This window comes from Nyctereutes procyonoides, unplaced genomic scaffold (genome assembly GCF_905146905.1).
Source record: "Nyctereutes procyonoides isolate TBG_1078 unplaced genomic scaffold, NYPRO_anot_genome, whole genome shotgun sequence".
In the NCBI taxonomy this organism is placed as follows: domain Eukaryota; kingdom Metazoa; phylum Chordata; class Mammalia; order Carnivora; family Canidae; genus Nyctereutes; species Nyctereutes procyonoides.
Genome location: NW_026575051.1, coordinates 44,268,626 through 44,288,907, shown reverse-complemented (window position 1 = coordinate 44,288,907; position 20,282 = coordinate 44,268,626). Strand labels below are relative to the sequence as shown.

General features: G+C 39.8%; 1 protein-coding gene across 2 annotated transcripts in view; it reads right to left on the bottom strand.

The window, feature by feature from the left end:
- Positions 1-18,795, bottom strand: part of LOC129512947 (cytochrome b5 reductase 4) — a 97,227-nt gene extending 78,432 nt beyond the window's left edge. For both annotated transcript variants that reach the window (XM_055330543.1, XM_055330544.1), the window contains exons 1-2: positions 18,594-18,795; positions 13,380-13,533 (exon numbers count right to left, since the gene is read on the bottom strand). In XM_055330543.1, coding sequence (XP_055186518.1) covers positions 13,380-13,533; positions 18,594-18,668 — 229 coding nt within the window. In that variant the 5' untranslated portion in view covers positions 18,669-18,795. The remainder of the gene's footprint in view (positions 1-13,379; positions 13,534-18,593) is intronic.
- Between the last annotated feature and the right edge of the window lie 1,487 nt (positions 18,796-20,282).

Sequence of the window (20,282 nt, the reverse complement as noted above, 5' to 3'; positions counted from 1 at the left end):
TTTGTAATCAGATTTAAAAATAATTTTTGTTTAAAATTCAAACATAGATTTAACTCTAAAGTCCCACATTATATTCATTCAACAAAAATTTTTTTTCAAAAATTCATTTAATGCTTATCATGTATATGTCAAGTATTATAAAACCACACTGCAGTATTACTATTTATTTCACTATTTGCCACTGTTCATTTTGTTTTAAAATAAATGAAGGAAAAGTAAAATAATTCACATAATAAATTAATTTCACATAATAAAATCATAGTATATTTCCCTGTATTCAAATGCACAGATCCATTTTTCCAAGTACCATGACCAGTTTGCCATCTTGTGTTCAGTAAAGAAATAGCACATTATATTAAGTCTAGTGATATTTATCTAGATCAACTGCTAAGAGAGGGTATTAAAATATGCAACAATGACTATGAATTTTTATTCTACATTTCAATGCTATCAATGTTTGCTTCATGTATTTTGAAGCTTCGTTAAAGCATAAAGTCTTCATAATGAACTGACTTTTAACATGAAATGTCTTTACCTCTAGTAAGATTTTTTTGTTTTGAGTAGTATCTTTTATCTATTATTAATATAGTCCAACCTTATTATACTTACTGTCTAGATAATATACAGTTTCCTACACATATACTTTCAACCTGTGTCTTTATATTTAAAGTACATTCTTTTACAGAGCACCTAAATAGACATTTCTACATTCTTCTTCATCCTTATCCTCAAATTTTCTTTTTCTTTTTATAAGTTTTCTATCTTATAAGTTTTCTTCTTATAAGTTTTCTATATATTCCTTTTTCCCTACTTCCTTTTAGGTTAACGAAGTATTTTTTAGAATTTCATTTTATCTATTGACTTTTTAGCTATTCCTCTTTGTATTATTTTTAAAGTGACTATTCTAGGAATACAATATATATCCCTAACTTTAACCAGTTTACTTAATACTGTACCCAACTAGATGTTAAATAGTAGAATACCTTAGGATTTTGAGATTAAAAGCATTCTTTTGTCTCTTATACTCCTAAAAAGTTTCTAAAATGACTGTAAAGGATAAATAACATTTTTAGTATATGTGCTGCCAAGTGAGCACATGTAAAGGATAAATAACACATAAAACCAAAAAGACACAGAATTCAGAGGAGATGACAGTAATAAAGTTTTGGAAGCCTGAAAGCCAAATGGATGAGTGATAACATACTCAGCAGAATGAAAAAGGTGAAAATAAACCCTGTGTAAGTTGAGGAATCTACAAAAAGCCAATGTGTGCAACAGAACCCCCCACCTCCCAGAAAAAGTATAAGAATCAGAGATTCCAGGTGGTTCTGAAGTTAGGGGGCAGGAAGGTCTCAAATTCAATGTAAGAAGAAATATGAGCCTTAAATCCCCTCCTCTCTTCTTTCACAACCAAGCAACCCGCCCCTTCCCAACTCTGCAACAAGTGTAGGGTTTTTCTCTACAGAGGATAAACCAGAGAAACCTTATATGGAAGGAAACACACTTGGGAGTGGTGGAGAGGTCCAAACTAAAAACCTAAAGTAGAAATTAACATACCAAAAACATTAACATCCAGGAGACCTGGGTGACTCAGTGGTTGAGTGTCTGCTTTTGGCGCAGGTCTTGATCCTGGGGTCCTGGGGTAGAGACCCACAACAGGCTCCCCATAGGGAGCCTGCTTCTCCCTCGGCCTATGTCTCTCTCTGTGTGTCTCTCATGAAAAGATAAATAAAATCTAAAAAAAAAAAAAAAAAAAAAATTAAGATCCACCTCCTACCTACCACCATCCCAGCAGCTCTCATTTCCCAAATAACCTTCAGAACACTTATTTGCAGACGATGGGGGGATTCCAGCCCAAAGACATATACAGTCGGTTGGGGACACCTGCCAGTGCAGCCAACCAATGCAAAAAAAGAGTTCTGCCCACATGCACGGAGCTTCCATTTAGCTTTCTGGTCTATCACTCTCAAAATAAAAGGACAGGGGATCCCTGGGTGGCGCAGCAGTTTGGCACCTGCCTTTGGCCCAAGGCGCGATCCTGGAGACCCGGGATCGAATCCCATGTCGGGATCCCGGTGCATGGAGCCTGCTTCTCCCTCTGCCTGTGTCTCTGCCTCTCTCTCTCTCTCTCTGTGGGACTATCATAAATGATGATTTAAAAAAAAAATTTAAAAATAAAAAATAAAAAAATAAAAGGACAGACATTTGAAGAAAGGCTCTAAAATTAAGATTAGTATCTAAGCAACTTAAATTGTCAACCTCTGGTGCACAATTTTAAAAAGAAAAAGATGAAAAATGAGGCCAGTACTACATCACAGAAACTAGAAAAGAGCCAGGTAACAACTGTCCTGAATACAACTTAGAGCTTCTAACTCCACCAAACAATTTCTTCAATCATGCTGAGTCTAATTTACAAAAGAGCTAAGACAAACTGATCTGAATGGCTCAGTGTGCATGGGAAAATTTAAATAGAAAGTAATAAAGGACTCTATGCACTTCAGAACATCAACAGGGCATAATTATCAAAGATAATCCTATGTGACATTAGTATTAGGAAAAACAGCCCTGACATTTAACTAGGAAATTGATTCAAAAGGAAATGGATTAGTAAAAGCATTAAAATTTTATCAACAGTCTCAGGAATCATTACTCTAAATGTTTTGAAAAAAATTCACAAACCTCTCTTAGGGAGAACAATGACCAAACATCATTAGCAATAGCCACAGTTACTATATACTTAAAGTGGATTTACAATTTGTCAATATTAAGCAAGACACCCTCTCTCTAAAAGATTAGTTTTCCATGGGATTATTTCCCTCTGTCTGCCTATGCCTTAGGTCTACCAGTGACCAGCATTTGACTGCCTTGCTATTAATTACTTGGGAGAAAAAAAAGTAAATATGTCTTTGTGCTTTGGATTATTTCTTATTTTCCAAAACAAGTCAGCTACAAAGCTAAGCTATCATTAGTTAAGAGATACTAATGAACTTCAAAAGTAAAAAGTCGTATAAAAAATGTATTCCTACCCTTAACAAAAAGAAAAAGCCAGGGCCACCTGGGTGGCTCAGTCAGTTAAGCATCTGACTTCAGTTCAGGTCATGACCTCAGGGTCTTAGAATCGAGCCCAGTATTGGACCCTGCCTCAAGGCTCTGTAAACTCTGAAGTCAGTGGGAAGTCTGCTAGTCCCTTTCCCTCTGCCTGTCCTCCCACTTGTGCTCTCTCTGTTTCTCTCTCTCAAATAAATAAACAAAATCTTTAAAAAATAAAAAGAAATTAAAATGAAAAAAGAAAAAGGCAGACAATCCATAAAAACCACCAGTTTTTGAGCCCATCAGGGACTTAAAGTCATAAGGCAATCAATAATCTAAAATGCAGAGTGAGAAGATCCTCTGAGGAGATGGGATACATGAATTGTTTCATCTTTGATAGAACATGGAAAAGAGACATTTACAAAACACTGAAATTTTAACAAACTCTTTAAGGGCCAAATGTTTACTCACATCAATTTAGAACCCCGGAAGCCTTAGACACAGGATTCTGTACCCTCCCACAATTTTCTTTTTTACAGTTTTCTACCTCATGAGATGCTCATGAGAAGTACTATGAGCAGGGCAGAGCTGAGAAAGTAAAATTGCTGGTATTGGTGTGTAATGCCTGCTCCAAGATTTGAGGGTAGAGCAGGAGTACCAAGAAGTCTATGTATACTTTTGGACTACCCAAATATAAGGTGATTATCAGCTCCCAGTGGGGCAGAAGCAAGAAGTTCACCCATGCTTCAGACTGAACCCTCACCTGCAGCAAATGTCCATTTGCTGGGAAGGTAGAGTCAAGCCTCTCATCCTTGAGCCCCTGCACTGATACCAGGAAAATGTTAGCTGCTGCTGGAAAGGGAAGGAAATACTCATCTTCCTTTCCTCTGGTCTGACACTAGGCAAATGCAAGATAAACACTGGGGGAGGGACAGAAAGCACATTCATGCTCAGACTCTGTGCTGATACAAATAGACGTCTTCTAACACTGGAAGGGAAGCAGGGAAATTGCTCAGGCTGTCCCTGTCTTCCTCCTCCCCTGCCAATACAAGGCAAAGCTCAGCTGGCAGGAGGGGAGGGGATGGGGAGAGGCAAAAAACAAGAAACCTGCCTACATTCTAGATCTTGCATGGAGTATGTAGGAGGCAAAAGATAATCTCCACTGGGGAAGTGATACAAGCAGTGAAAAGGTTCAGTCCCTGGGGCTCAAGTGCACAGGACTTGCCTAAGACTGAGGCTCAAACAGGAAAAGGGTTACAAAACCCTTCTGCCTCGACAAGTCTTGCACCAGGTAACATGCAAGAGCAGTCCACCATGGGGAGAGGGGAAGAGCACAGAAGGAAATCCTGCACAGATACCTAGGCAAGCTGTCAGCTCAGAATAGAATAGAAACAAGGAGAAAATCCTCCAACACTGCAGGCTTCGCTCTAAAACCAAGTGAGCAGCAACCCACTGCTGGAAGAATTTGAAGTCTGTGGTATACTGATAATAACAATAGCAACAATAAACCTCAAAACCAGCTCAACTACTATCCAGACTGACTCAATCAGACTGTCTGCCAAAAAAAAGTGTACTCATTTCTAAGCATAAATATCTTAGGTTCTACTGTTCACCTTCTGCAATGTGTAACATTTGATGAAACATTACAAGTCACACTGAGAAAAAAAAGACAAAAGAACCCGTTGTCAAGAGAGAAAAACAGTAACACAACCAGACTTAAGATGATGCATATACTAGGACTATTACACAGGGACATTAAAATTACAATAATTAATATCTTTTTAAAAATCTAGTAGATAATGTGGATGATATTTAACAGAAAGGAAATTTCATTAGAGACAGAACCATAAAAAGAAGCTTAATGGAAATACTACTATATTTTAAAATGGGACTCAAAAATGAATAATGGACCATGAATCTATATATAAAAGTTATCCAAAAATAACAGTTTCAAACTGATTAAGGAACTCCAGAGGCCAATAATCTGGAAACATCAAATATCATGTTTCTAACCTGGTTACTATTTTGTGAAATAATTAAAACCATACTGTGGTTTAAAACTCCTACAACTAAAATAAATAAATAAAAATAAAAGATAAAAAAATAAAGCTCCTACAACTATTGGGACACCTGGGTGGCTCAGTGGTTGAGTGTCTATGCCTTCAGCTCAGGGCATAATCCCAGGGTCCCGGGATAGAGTCCCACATCGGGCTCCCCACAAGGAGCCTGCTTCTCCCACTGTCTATGTCTCTGCCTCTCTCTCCATGTCTCTCATGAATAAATAAATAAAATCTTAAAAAAAAAAAAAACCCAACCTCCTACACCTATCAAAATATATACACAATTCAAGGTACATTTACTATAAACACTAACCAGGAGCCATGCCCTGTGCTAGAAGCTAGGGGTAGGGAGAGAAACAGTATACTAATATTCCCGAATTCAATTTAAATAGGAAGAATACTAAAAATAGTCAAAAAATGTTACAAATGTTCTAACAGAAGTCCAAGACCAAGGGCTAAGGAAGCAAGCCCAGCGAAAGAAACACAGTCTGAGAGGGCCAAAGTCACGGGCTGATGAAAGGAAGAAACTGTTGGCAGAAAGAAAGGACAGAATTGAAGGGTATTAAGCAGTGCTGGACAGGCTACTGTCCATGGTCATGAGGCTGGAGAGGACTGATGAGAACACACAGAGACGACTATAGGGAAGAAAATGTCTTACAGACAGTGGTATCTTTGAAAAGAATGTGTCTTTCCAATACCAGACAAGAGAAGAAAGAAGAAGACACATGTCACTAACTTCAAGCACCTTCTATTCAGGTAAACACCGACATGTGTGCACATGACCTCTCTCTCTCACACCGCCACACCACCCAAACTTTGCACATGCTTCTTCTGGAGCCTGGAGTGCAGTCCCCATTCTTCTTCGTCTAGTTAACTCTCCTTTAGCTTTCAGACCTCAGGTCGTCAATCTTCTGCAGGCATCACTCAGCACAGCATACCTCTCCTTCACAATACTACTTATCAGACTTGATTAATGCTTTTGTGTTCTCCACCAGATTGTAAATTCCCTAAGATCAAAAGTCATCTCTATTTTATATTTCCAGGTTATCCCCAGAACCTGGTAGAGTGCAGGACAAGAAATATTGATTAAATGAATAAACCAAGATAGAGGAGTTCAAGCCCATCTTCTCTATTTCTTATGAATGACAACTACACACAGGTACCAAAAAAAGCAAAAGCTATGTTTCATTAAATTACTAGAGATAAAAACTGTCTCAGGGATAATCCTATATGATTGTTAATTACACAAAAAGGAACTACAAGTAATAGGCACCCCATGGTAATTCCTTAATGAATTAATTTATATATGGCACTCAAAGTGAATTACACACAAATGCTAAACTGGGATTCAATCTAGAGTTGAATATAATAAAACAGGAGGCAGTATACTGTAATAGTTTAAGCATAAAAGCTTAGAATCAGGTAGTTCATATATTCACCAAAAATATAACAAGATAACTCCAAATTATCTCCATAAATATATTGATGCCAATGCTGCAGGAAAATGAGTCTTAAATTAGCCACTTCCTAACTATGATAGTAGAAATTAATGAGATAGAAAATGGACAAGCAGGAAAGAACATAAAAGTGAAAAAATTAATAAAGTTAATAAACTTCTAGTAAGACTGATCAAGAAAAAAGAGAGGAGCCAAAAATTAGCAATATCTGGACTACAATGGATACCTCACTACAGAACCTAAAGACATTCCTAAGGGAATGTTGTAAACTATGTTATGTCAATATGGTCAATAACTGAGATTAAAGTTAACAAATTCACTGAACAAACATAACTTAGAAAAGTTGACATAAAAACAAAAGAGAATTTGAATAGCCCTCCATTGTTTTTGAAAAACTGAATTTATAAAAAAGAAAAAGAAAAAAGAAAAATTGAATTTATAATTTAAAAATTTCCCAAAGAAAATTTCAAAATGTTGGCTGAAGTTTATAAACCACTGGGTCAACCAAACAAAACCCCTGTGGGTTACAGATGATGCCCCGAGGCCACCAGGTTTTTTTGCTCTATTGAATTTTTAGTGAATGAAAGGAAGGTACAGACAGAAGAAAACTTAAAAACAAAAACAAGGAGAAGACTGACCGTTCAGGAGATAGAGTAAAAGTAAAAGAAAAGCAAATCATCTTGGATGTCAGAAGGATAGAACAGATAAAATCAACAAGGATGAAATTATCTGTATTTAATAGTGAGAAACATGCAATAGGAAAACCTATGGATCAAATTAGAAAATAAGGGGAAATGTAGCTGTAAAAAAAAAATGTTGATTTGTATTTCCTAAACAAGCAAGTGATAGCAGAAGAGAGGTGCTCAGAAATCCACAGTCAAGAATTAATGAGGACAGGAGCACCTAGGTGGCTCAGTGGTTGAGTGTCTGCCTTCAGCTCAAGTCATGATCCCAGGGTCCTGGGGTTGAGTCCTGCATCAGGCTCCCCACAAGGAGTCTGCGTCTCTCTCTCATCTGTGTCTCTCATGAATAAATAAATAAATAAAATCTTTGGGGGAAAAAAAGAATTAATGAGGACAGTAGACCATGTACAGGACTGCTGAGCTACCTATAACAACAGTATATCATTGTTCAGATACACTCTGCATAACTGTGATAATACATTCCATTATAAATTAAAAAGTTAGCTCCCAATTTGAAAAGCTGTTCTTAGAGGAAAAAAGTTTCTCTGCTAGAGGCAAATAGTACTGAAGTTTCTCAAAATAAAAGTGACGCAAGGAGCTAAGGAAACCTAAAGCAAAGAGCCTCTTGGAAAAATCAGCTCTGTTCTTGGTGGATTTGAATCTAACCCAAAAAGTACATACAACTCACTTTATTTCTGGAGTATAAATAAAAAACAGCCTAGTCAATTCTCCATTTTCTCAGCAGTCATGTTCTACAAAGTCATTGTGAACACCAAATTAGCAGATACTGAACCATTGCTCCTAGGGGAAAGAGTAGTGTGTGGTTTCTGCAAGCCTCTGGCTACATTTTTGTCAAACCACACATAACCATGGTGCTTAAGGTGTGTTTCTGTTTAAAGACACCATATTCAATAGGTATTGCTGCTTCATGAGTATTTAATTCACAGCCAACAGCACTGCACTGATGCCAGAACAAAGTTTATCTAACATAAATATTTTCTCTGTAGCCACATCACAGCCTTCAGCACTATCCTTGGGGGCCATTTTAAACCAAAATCACCAACAAAAAGCACAAGATAAGAAAAACTTGGCACTAAATAGACCTCAAAGAAGACACATCTTTACAGTATGAGAGCAGAAAGACGAAGGCAGAGCATCGCTTTGTTCAACCTCATGTAGGAATGCGTGCTTGGGCCAAACAAATTTTTCCCTGCCCTATGCATGTCTGTAAATAACTATGAAAGCACTGTGAGTATTGATTTTTGGGGTTACAAAGCAATTTTAGTGAGTAGGCAAATTTGTAAATTTGGAATTCATGAATAATGAGGATTGACTGTATACACAAAAATTTATAGTACCATCCTACAAAGTAAATTTTAAAAAGGTTTACTGTAAATGTATCTAGAAATCTAGGAATTTGGATTAGAAATATAATAGGACTAAATGTACTTCTCGGAATCAATTTGCCAAGACTTTCTTTTCTTTTCTCTTTTCTTTTCTTTTCTTTCTTTTCTTTTCTCTTCTTTCTTTCTTTCTTTCTTTTCTTTCTTTCTTTCTTTCTTTCTTTCTTTCTTTCTTTCTTTCTTTCTTTCTTTCTTTCTTTCTTTCTTTCTTTTTTTAGAGAGAGAGAAAGAGGAGAGAGAGAACATGCAGTGAGGAGAAAGGGTAGCAGAGAAAATCCCAAGCAGGCTCCATACCCAGCATGAAGCTGAGGCAGGGCTTGATCCTAGGACCCTGAGATCATGACCAGAGCCAAAATCCAGAGCCAATACTCAACCGACTGAGCCACCCAGGTGCACCAAACTATTCTAAACAGTAATGAAACATGAAGAATAAGGTCCCATTTGAAGTCACTTTTACAGTGATCTTAAGCAGGCCTCTTCAATTTACTAGTATATCAGCATTAGGAGAAATCAAAGCATGTTTATTTCTAAGTTATAAATGAAATCCATTAAATCCCTTATGAGCAACTTAATCTGCTAAATTATTTTTAAAATTTTATTTATTTACTTATTTGAGAGGAAAAAGAGAAAGGGTGCACACATGTGCATGTACAAGTGGAGGGAGAGGGAGAAAGAGAATCTCCAGCACACTCCCTGCTGAGCACAGAGCCAAACTTGGCACTCAACCTCATGTCCCTGCAATCATGATCTGAGCCAAAACCAAGAGTCAGAGGCGTATCCAACTGAGCTACCCAGGTATCCCAAATTTGATCAATTTTTAACAGAGCAGCCAATCTACTGATAGTAATCAACTTTTTCTAAATACCATTCATTCAAAGAACTGTTAGTATCAGACTAACATTCCCGTCTGAGATCAAAGGCTGTATATCTGGATGCCAAAAAATGATTTTCTAATTTAATATATCATTACCCATACGGACTACATCCTACAATAAATACAGGGGAAACAATGTCTGATTTAGGCTCTACAGAGCTCTCACAGATGAGTGATTTAGATGTTTGCTCAAAGTTTCGCATGTTTGTAAATCATCTTTAGTTTTCAAGAAAGAACAGCAATAACGGAGAAAACTACAAAATTCTACATCAATGGTAAATTCAACAAGATTTTTTAAAAGGCATTATCTCTCCTATCCATTCCCTCAACATTCCAATTACCTCCTACTGCATTACAGTAATTAAATACTTAACAGAAAATGGTGATTATTAAGTGAACAAATTGGAACCTCCATATACTGCCTTACAGATCATTCTAAGCCAGTGCTCACATTTTAGTTTATGTCTTACAGTCTGCTGCCAGCCAATTGTTCTTTCCATACCATCATTTTCAGGAATGTGACTAGACTCAACATACTTGAACATGTGGATAAACACTAATATATATTCAAAAAAAGAAAATAAAAAGAAAATAATGTCTATGATAGTAGCCATAAAAACCCACACCACAGTGTATATTTTCTAGGTTTCTTAAAAAGATTGTGTCTATCTTAACCCAATCAGCTGAAATTTCAACAGACCTAAAACTGGGGCAATTGTTAGACAAATGAAGAATTTAGTATTTTATCAAGAAGGAAAAATGATACCATGATACCATGTTTCGCTGTGGTACAGCTTAGCTAAAAAATTAAGCCTAAACTATCTCTGATCTTGGAAGCTAAATTTGGCATCTTTCCCCTTTTAAGAAGCTATCATTTATATTTTTAATTAGAGCAACTAATAAGAAAAAGACAGTAACATGTAATCACATGCTTACTTTAAATTACGACTGTCTTAGAAATTACCAGTGTTCTGTTTGTCTTACATTCAACCTACTTTCCATTGTCTTGGTTCCTCCAATACCACCTGAACTTCTCTAAGGAGCGATAGGCTTTTTGTCCCATTTAATTCACTACACCTACCACTAAACTGATGTTTCCAAGGCATATTCTAATCACACTGTACCCATATTCATAACCTCCTAGAGCTCATACTGTCATCTAAATTAAGGACATATTTCTGAGCCTAGCTTTCAAGGTCCTTTACAATCTGACCTAGCATACCTTTCTATCTAGTCTTCTTTATAACTCTCTAATAGTTAACCTAAATCCCAGAATATATCTCAAGACTTTCTGCTTCCATAGGTTAGGCTTTTCCCTCCACTTTGATGTACTCCCTCCTTATTTTCTGATCAAAACCTGTCCACAACTGCCAGGCTTATTATTAATAGAGTAGAACACATTCTCCAACAGACCCTTTAAACAAATTTATCCTTAAATCAATCATCTTACCAGAAAAGGTGCCATACCTTAAATCCTTATAGGAGATACATAACCGGGAGCAGGATACATCCAACATAGCACACTAGTCCCTTATACCCATCAATACACCAAATGAATAATAAACTATGACTGTCTTATATTAATGCTTTATTTATCTAACATCACTAAGATACTGAGGGTTCACATAAGTGAGTTTTCTGAAGAAGCGGCTTCCTACTATACAGAAACAGAATTCGTGTGTCTACAGCCTGGACCAGCTGAGATATTCTCCTGGGACACTGACCGCCACTTCACCCAGTCTAGCAGAAAACACTCACGCAGAGGGTGGCAGTCATTTTCTACCAGGTACTTACATCTTGTAAAACAGGTGGGCAGCATGGAGAGAGCACAAGGAAGGCATTAAAAACCTATAAAATGGCAAAAGAAGGGGCGCCAGGGTGGCTCAGTCAGTTAAGTGGCCGACTCTTGATTTCAGCTCAGGTCATGATCTCAGAGTCATGAGATGGAGCCCTGTGTCAAGCTCCATGCTCAGTAAGGAGCCTGTTTCTCTCCCTTTCCCCCTGCCCTGCCTCCCTCTCACATGTGTGCACGCTCTCGCGCTCAGATAAATAAAGAAATCCTTTTTAAAAAAATGTTTAAATGAATACAATAAAATGCCAAAAAGAGTTTTCTGCATCTAGCAGAATCCTCATTTCAGGTTGTGGGTACACAGTTGTATTTCCCTGAGAAACTTTGGGGAGTTGAACAACTGTTCTTCTGTCTTAGAACAAGCTATGCCATCACCGGCTGGAAGAGTCCACTCCTTTGCCACTGAAAAAAATTTCAGTGTTCTACTTGTGTCTCTTATGGGTTGAATGGCATACCCCCAAATTCATATGTTGAACTCCTACCCACCAGTAAACCAGAACACCACCTTATTTGGATATGGGGTCAATGCACATATAATTAGATGAGGCCATTCTAGAGTAGGGTAGGGTCTTAATCCAATATGCCTGGTGGTACCCTTGTAAAAATAGGAAATTTGGACACAGACATGTACACAGGGAGAATGCAATTGAAGCTGAAGGCAGACTGGGGTAATGCTTCTACAAGCCAAGCAACTTCAAAGATGGGCAGCAGGGATCCCTGGGTGGCGCAGCGGTTTAGCACCTGCCTTTGGCCCAGGGCGCGATCCTGGAGACCCGGGATCGAATCCCACGTCAGGCTCCCGGTGCATGGAGCCTGCTTCTCCCTCTGCCTATGTCTCTGCCTCTCTCTCTCTCTCTCTCTCTGTGACTATCATAAATAAATAAAAATTAAAAAAAAAAAAGATGGGCAGTAAACCAGCAGAAGCCAGGTGAGAGACACAGACGGATTTCTCTTTCATAGCCTTGTGAAAAAGGCAACTTGATCTCAGACTTTAGCCTCCAGAACAGTGAGACAATAATTTTCTATGGTTTAAGCCATCTAGTTTGTGCTATTTTGTTTCAGCATCCCTAGCAAACTAATAGTGTCTACTGGTGTCTTTGCATTTATCACATCACCAAACTACCATGACAACCACACACCTCTTTAAGTAACAAAACTTCTTACAAATGTTAAGCACATTCATTCAGCAAATATTGATGATCTCTATGTGCCAGGCACCAAGGACAGAGCAGTATGACTAACATGGCATGGTCTCTTCCCTCATACAGATTACAGTGTAATCAGGACAAAGGACAACATCCCACAATTTTACAATGATAAAATTACAATTGTATAATGGCAATGAATGACCAACCCTTTAAACTGAAGACAGTGGGCATACCTAACAATGTCTGGATGACTCAATGACATCGCTATGGAAGCCAACTGTACATTTCCATGTTCTTTGTTGCTTTTGTTCCCATCTGAGATGTGAGGTTGTTGATTACCATGAGGTCTGCCTTCACCAACTACTCTCCTATATCTCTCTACTCACTCTCCTCCCCACTCATTTCTAGTTTGGCGCTTCTGATTTGCTACAGGCGAAAAATCAGGTAATTAATATTGCTATGAAACTTACATTAAATAATAAAAATTGCTTCATGTGAGAACTTAACGATCTGGCCTAAACACAGATCTTCTGATTTACTTGCGATGCTCACAGACATTTTTTCTGGCAAAACACTTTCTCCCATTCACAAAGACTGTTATCAGGCACCAAGGTGGGCCATTACTGTATGTAAACTGGAGTGTTCCTGAATAATTGCCTGGCAAATGCTTGTTTTCTTTCAAAGGAACTACAGTGCAGGCATGGTACGTAAACAGTTACCTAAGAAAGAAATACTGTCCAAATTCAGAATTATATACTTTGTAGCCCAGTGTAAGGCATATTGTTGTTATCTAATTGTGAATCGTATCACCAAATAATATGATCATGAGGTCATAGCATTACAACTTGTTGCTGTACCTAATAAATACCACGTACCTCTAATGCATATCCAACAATCGTCTTTTGTGTTGTGTCTTTTAAGTTCTTCCTCAGTTACTTCAATTAACCTGCCTTTTAATCCTGTTAGATCCTTCCCACTTTTGGTGAGGCGAATCCAATCCATAAGACTTCTGCCCTGTTTTAGGGGGACCTAAGAAAGGAAAAGGAAAGAACTCAATGTGGCTTCTTGAAGTCAGCTGCTTTCCCCACTCCTACCCGCTGCTTCTCTGAAGGCTGCTTCATTCTCTTATTCTCATTCAAAAAGATAAGAAAATTCAAATTCTATATTTTGTTTTGTTTTGTTTTACAGATTTAGGTGGTTGTCAAAATCATCTCCATTGTATCAGAATTATAAATAGAACAATATAAACTACCTGGACTATGAGGTAGGGCTTAGAAATGCTGTCATGCAAACGTTCATCATAATGGTATCTAACGAAACAAGAACAGCACTGAACCTGGAGTGAGAAAACAAGTTTTGGTCCTGGCTCCACTCTGTCACACATGTTGGAGTTACTTAGCAACTTGGACCAAAATTTCTTTACCTCAAAAGTCACAAGAGATTTAATAGAAGAAAATATAAATGGCCAGCTAAAGTTGATTTTCTGGATTGTCAATATACACAAGACATTAGAAAATCATAAGGCAGCAATCTGTTTTCTAAGAATTCACTAAGAAACAAAAGTTATCAAATAATGGAGAAAAAAAAAAAACTGTAACGCTCGAAGGAAGGTTTGGCAAACTGGCCCATGCCTGTTTCTCTACACCCTGGAGTTCAGAATCATTTTCACAAGTGGTAGTGGTGGTAGTGAAGAGACTCAGTCGTCATGGGGCCCTCAGAGCCTAAAATATTTATTATCTGGCCCCTTACAGAAAAGTTTACCTACCCCTGAACAGAAGATTTAGTAAAGGATGTTTGGTTTTGATAGCTTTTTCTTTTTCTTTTTTTTTAAGATTTTATTTATTTATTCATGAGAGACACAGAGAGAGAGAGGCAGAGACATAGGCAGGAGACCCAGGCTCCCTGCAAGGAGCCTGATGCGGGACTTGATCTCAGACCCTGGGATCATGCCCTGAGTTGAAGGCTGATGCTCAACCACTGAGCCACTCAGGAGTCCCAACTTTTTGTTTTTTCAAAATATGCTTTAAATAATATGCTTTTGGATGAGAGATATTACTAATATTTTAACAGTTAAGAACAGTTAAGACAACCTTTCAAAGATGGAATTGAGCTCTAAACTCATAAGCAGTTTGTAACATAGTACCAGAGGAATATTTAATGTAAAAGAAGGCATGTTCAAAGAAGTCTATTGCTGCAGACTGAATGTTTGTGCCCCTCCAAAATTCATGTTGAAATCCTAACCTCCAGGGACATCTGGGTGGCTCAGTGGTTGAGCATCTGCCTTCGGCTCAGGGCATAATCCTGGGGGTCCTGGGATCCAGTCCCACAATCAGGCTCCCTATAGGGAGCCTGCTCTTCCCTCTGCCTATGTCTCTTCTTCTCTCTGTGTGTTTCTCATGAATAAATAAATAAAGTCTTAAAAAAAAAAAAAAGAAAAGAAAAAGAAAAATCTTAGCCTCCAGTGTGATGGTATTAGGAAGTAAGGTCTTTGGTTGGTGATTAAATCATAAAGGCAGCGCCTTCACGAATGCTACTAATGCCCTTATTAAAAACACCTCAAAGAGCTCCCTCATCCATTCTGCCATGTGAGGATGTGGGGAAAATATGGCTATGAACCAGGAATCAGGCCTTCATCAGATACCAAACTCACCGGTGCATTGATCTTAGGATTCCCAGCCTCCAGAACTGTGAGAAATAAATTGCTGCTGTGTATAAGCTAGCTTATCAAGCTTATGGTCCTCTGTTATAACAGACTGAATAGACTAAGATATTTATATACCTCACTTTCTGGAATCTCATCTATCGTAGGTATTCATTTATCCCCTAAATAGCCTAGTTAATAGGTATGTGGTAACATTGCAATTTTGCATTCCTTCCTACCAATCACATCATCCCATTCTTACCATCCCTGAAACTCTCTAGGTCACCTGATCTCAATAAATGAAGTAAAATATGAGGATATGATCTTTCCCATCTCAAACCAAAGTCACTCACCTCTCTTGTCTACGTGGATTCCATAATCCACTGGGTATTTACACATAATCTTCCAAAAATGTAAATCTAATCATGGGCCCTTCCTCCTTCACTGGCTCCCCATACTACCATATAATAATATCTCTAAATTCCCTAGAGTGATTTACCAGGCCCTTTGTATCAATCACTGTTTACCTCACTAGCTCTGAGTCTTAATTTTTGCTCTTTCCTATTACATGCTTTAGCCAAACAGGAACTGATTCCTTGATTGCTCTGAAATATCTGCTCCTTTGCCTGGCTCAAGAACCCCCCTCCCACCCCACAGACGCACACTATCTCCTCCAAGAGACTTCTCTGACTCCAATCCCTCTGTGGTCATAACACAGTTATAGTACTTAATGACATTTATAACTATTTATTAGTCTGTACTGCCTATTAGACTAAACTCCTTGGAAACTGACACTCCATCTCCAGCATGTGGTAGGTTCTCAAAAAATATTTATTTACTAGTGTTAGTAGAAATAGTAGCTACCCTATATACAATGCATACTATGCATTAGACGCTGTCCTCAGAGATTTACACAACAAACACTTAACAATCCATAGAATATAAATAAAAGTCTAGGGACACCTGGGTGGCTCAGCACTTGAGCGGCTGCCTTCAGCTCAGGGCGTGATCCCAGGTCCTGGGATCGAGTCCCGCATCGGGCTCCTTGCATGGAGCCTGCTTCTCCCTCTGCCTGTGTCTCTGCCTTTCTGTGTCCCTCATGAATAAATAAATAAAATATTTTAAAAAATAATAATAAACAAATAAATAAATAAAAGTCTAAGAGCAAGTAACACAGCGAGGGCTTACCACAGACCAAGACTGTGCTAAGAGAAACATTATCTCATTTAATCCTATGAATAGTCCTATAAATTGGGTTCTATTATTCTCATTTACACCTCAGAAAACTGAAACTCAGACACTAAGTCATGGAAGCTGGGAAAAGAATCTGGGTCTTTCTCACTCAAAAGTGTGTGCTTTTAAATATAGTCATATCCTCCCCAACTAGCTTCTATTTTTTCAACCTCTACCCATTTCATACAATCCTGACTCAGGTTCTAACATGTGTAAGATTACCTCACTTTAAAATTCTGAGTTTCCCTTTGAATTGTGCAATAATTGTATTTTGTTCTCTTTTTGGACCCAAAGGTTCAACTTTACCATCACCACCTGTGGACCTTTTGTCTTTGCCTCTGAGCTTTCTTCTTTAAAAGGATGCTGAGAATGTGGTTTTTAGTTTTAATACAGAGGACCAGGAGCTCTTATATTTTAATTCAGATTCTTTCTCCAGAAAGTCTATACTATTTAGCTAAGCATTTAGTTCAAGGAGAGAAACAGGTCAAACATCAAGAAGGAGGGGACAGGGGGATCCTTGGGTGGCTCAGTGGTTTGGCGCCTGCCCTTGGCCTGAGGCGCGATCCTGGAGTCCCGGATGGAGTCCTGGGATCGAGTCCCGCATCGGGCTCCCGGCATGGAGCCTGCTTCTCCCTCTGCCTGTGTCTCTGCGTCTCTCTCTCTGTTTATCATGAATGAATAAATTAAAAAGAAAATCCTTAAAGAAGGAGGGGACAGATGATTAGATAGCTAGATGATATATGGAGCAATAAATGAAATATTATAGCCAGAGTCACATCCCAACAAACTTTTAGGATCCAAAGCAACATTTCTTAACCAGTTTCCTTTTCTGTGATATAGAGACAACAAAAGCACAAAATTACTGTAAAGATTAAATGAGTTAATATACATGAAGCGTTCAGAACACTTAGAACATAAATACAGTAAACACAATAAATCTCAGCTATATTATTATTATTATAGGTGGAATTAAAGATTTCTGAAAAGCTAATGAAAGTTACAGATCCCTGAGTCCATAATTCTGATCTGGAGTCAAATGCCAGGTTTAAGTGGAGAGGGGAAACAAAAAAAGTCAGAGAAGATCCTAAATAAAGCTAAGACCCATGAGTCTAGAAATTGAGGGGGTGGGGGGGGGAGGGTGGCCCAAGTAGGTGGAAGTTTCAAAAACAAAACATGAACAAAACATGAAGATGAGCTTACAGAATGAGGAACCAACCAATAACTGCAGTACTTAACACCTAACGTTGCAATGAACACCGGAGACAATTTTATTAAATTTTATAAATATAAAATACATTTGTATGGGATCCCTGAGTGGCTCAGCGGTTTAGTGCCACCTTCAGCCCAGGGCATGATGCTGGAGTCCCGGGATCGAGTCCCGCGTCGGGCTCCCTGCATGGAGCCTGCTTCTCCCTCTGCCTGTGTCTCTGCCTCTCTGTCTCTTTCTGTGCGTCTCATGAATAAATAAATAAAATCCTTTTTAAAAAGTCTTTAAAAAATACATTTGTGTTCCACCTGTTGCCAACAGTAACTATGTTCCACAAAAAGTTAGGAGTATTATATTAGCCTCAAAGTCAGCAAAGGGATACCAATAGAGAAGACAGTGTGATAAGAACAGGTACCAGAGGAAGAAAGGCAGCGTGACTCAGAGAAGCGTCCGCAAACCCACCGGAGGATCGTAGACATTTGCTCTCGCTCCCCGCGCCGCCCCGCCCCCATCTTCCCGAGCTCCAGGAGTCCCCACCTTTGGAGCGTGGTCACTGGTCGCTGTCGCCACTGCCCAACCTTTCCCTTCTCCTACAGAACCCACATCACTCACAAACTCCTTCGGAAAGCGCAGAACAAAAGACCGGAGACGAGGCTAGGTTGAGGGAAGGAAGCTGATAATAACGGAGCGCCTAGGATCGCCGCAAGCACGGTGCTGGCCCTGTCCTATGCAACTCCGTTTAATTCGCGGGAAAAGACTTCACCAGAACGGGCTATGGGGACGGGAAAGGAAAGGGCCAGCAGGTGTGAGAGGGAGATGGGGGTTAGTAGAGTTGGAGGACTGCAGACGGCCGGGCACCAGACAGGGATCGCTGGCAAAGGCAGGAGGCGGGAAGGCTAGGGCGGAGGACAGGAGGTGGAAGAGGGCGCCGAGAGAGAATGCACCGTTCGGTACGAGGAACGGCCGCGGCAGACGAGCTGAGCGCGACGCGCGGTGTCACCCGCTTACCTTGCTACGCCCCCCGGAGGCGGCTCGCTGCTGCGAGCTGGGGGCCGGGAAAGACTGGGAAGGGACGTTCAGCATCTTGGACCCCTGGCCCGGGCCCTGCCCGGGGTCTCCCGCCGGACAGGATCGCTCCGCTCGACCCCTCGGAGGTAAAACCTCCCGCTCCGGCTCCCAGGCCGGGCAGAGGCCAAGCCCCCGACCCACTTCCGGGGTCGCCCGGGGTGAGGCGCGCCGTGACGCAGCACGCTGAGGCCGTGAGGGGGGCGGAGCCAAAGGACGAACGCCGCGCCGGCAGGGGCGGGACCCAACAGGAGCGCGTGTGCGGCGTTAGTCCTGCAGCCCGAATTTCAGCACCGCAGGGAGGTGACAGCTATTCCGCGGAAGGATTAGAGACGGAGGGAAGCTGTTCCTTAGCCTTGGTGCTGACAGAACCCGAGCGTAACTTCCTACAGACTCCTGCTGACCCGGAGCACGCGCGTCGTCTGTCGTTAAAGCCCTACCAGCACACTACTTGAAAAATGGAAAAAAAAAAAAAAAACGAACAAAACACTATCAGAGCATTTTGATCTCTCTGCCACTCTTCTCCTCTACAGCACCCGGCTGTACAGGAAAGAAAACGTTTAAGAGTTACGGCGTCAAACGCAAACTGCCACCCTCCGGAGTGACTAACGAAGGAGTCAAAAAAAAAAAAAAAAAAAACTTAGTGAGGTCTCCATTCATCTACTCTCAGGTTCTTCCTCCTCATCTAACTCTCTGTCTTCACTGAAAGCTACAGGGAATTGTGTACTGATACAGCCCATCCCCAAATGTAGTGACGAGCAGTTATGTCTAAGAGTCAGATAGGTGTAGTTTGAATGGATTCTTTGCATTTAATAAATGAACAGCCTTAGGCGAGTTAATTTAGTATCTCAAAGTCTCATTTTCCCCATTCTGCCTAATAGATTTAGGTCTCAGTAAGAATGAGATGAGCTGTCATATGTCAACTACCTAGTATAGTCTCTGGTTAATAGTAGGCACTCGGGGATCCCCGGGTGGCTCAGCAGGTTTAGCACCTGCCTTTGGCCCAGGGCGTAATCCTGGAGTCCTGGGATCGAGTCCTGCATCGGGCTCCCCGCATGCTTCTCCCTCCTCCTGTGTCTCTGCCTCTCTCTCTCTCTCTATGTCTATCATAAATAAACAAGTCTTTAAAAAAAATAGTAGGTACTCAATAAAGGTCAGTGGCTCATCATATTTTTCTGACATACTGAGAGAAGCTCAGATAACTGTGCGGCTAAAAACAAGTCCCTAAAATGAACTAGGGGTGGTGGAAGGGGAGGAGGGCGGGGGGTGGGGGTGAATGGGTGACGGGCACGGAGGGGGACACTTGACGGGATGAGCACTGGGTGTTATTCTGTATGTTGGTAAATTGAACACCAATAAAAATTAATTTATAATAAAAAAAAAACAAGTCCCTAATGATCAAGATCCAGATTGGTGATGTGGTGTGGTTTTTGTGTTTTGCTTTGTTTTGTTTTGTTTTGTTGCATATCTCTTGGGGGAAACACATATCCTGAGTGTAGAGTCCAGTGAAGGGAAAGTTTTCAGAAGAAACAGAGTTCTAAATCATTATCCCCATCCACCTGCCATTATTACTTTTCCTGACTCTGACACGTGATTTGAATTTGCTCTACTTCAACAGCCTTGTCCTTAAAG